Here is a 544-nt window from a genome sequence, read left to right on the forward strand (position 1 = left end):
CTCTGTATCTAACCCCGTGCTGTCCCTGGGAGTGTTTGATGGGGGAGGGAACAGTGTAGAGGGAGCGTTACTCTGTATCTAACCCCGTGCTGTCCCTGTCCCTGTGAGTGTTTGATGGAAGGAACAGTGTAGAGGGAGCTTTACTCCATTAGCAGATCCCATGCTGTAGCTGCTCTGTGTATCTCAATGATATAGTCCTTCTGTTTGCTCTCACTAACTTGACTCTCTGTCATTGTTCTGTCTGTGTGACTGGAAGGATATTGACCTGACCCTGTGGACCACAATCCTGGCAGTGATTTGGCTGCATGCATTCAGTGCAGACACAAAAGATGAGTGGGAGCTTCTGGTGGACAAGTCCCTGTCATGGATCAAGGCTAAAGCAGGTAAGATAAAGGTCACAGTGTTTCAGAGGCTGAGGGAAACACGAGGACGCCATGATATATATCTGTCTAAACACTGGCTGAATGAGGATCGCCAGGTCGTTCTCCTTGGGTACATCTCTGTACACTGACTGATGTCTCTCAGTCCCCTCTCTCTCAGGGAG

General features: G+C 49.4%; 1 protein-coding gene across 1 annotated transcript in view; it reads left to right on the top strand.

The window, feature by feature from the left end:
* The window catches only part of LOC109935143 (von Willebrand factor A domain-containing protein 5A), a gene marked incomplete at its 5' end in the record, with an annotated part of 19906 nt that extends 19395 nt beyond the window's left edge, over positions 1–511 (top strand). Inside the window, one exon of the mRNA XM_048619106.1 lies at positions 257–511. Coding sequence (XP_048475063.1) covers positions 257–511 — 255 coding nt within the window. The remainder of the gene's footprint in view (positions 1–256) is intronic.
* Between the last annotated feature and the right edge of the window lie 33 nt (positions 512–544).

This window comes from Rhincodon typus, chromosome 42, assembly GCF_021869965.1.
Source record: "Rhincodon typus isolate 14 chromosome 42, sRhiTyp1.1, whole genome shotgun sequence".
Lineage (NCBI taxonomy): Eukaryota > Metazoa > Chordata > Chondrichthyes > Orectolobiformes > Rhincodontidae > Rhincodon > Rhincodon typus.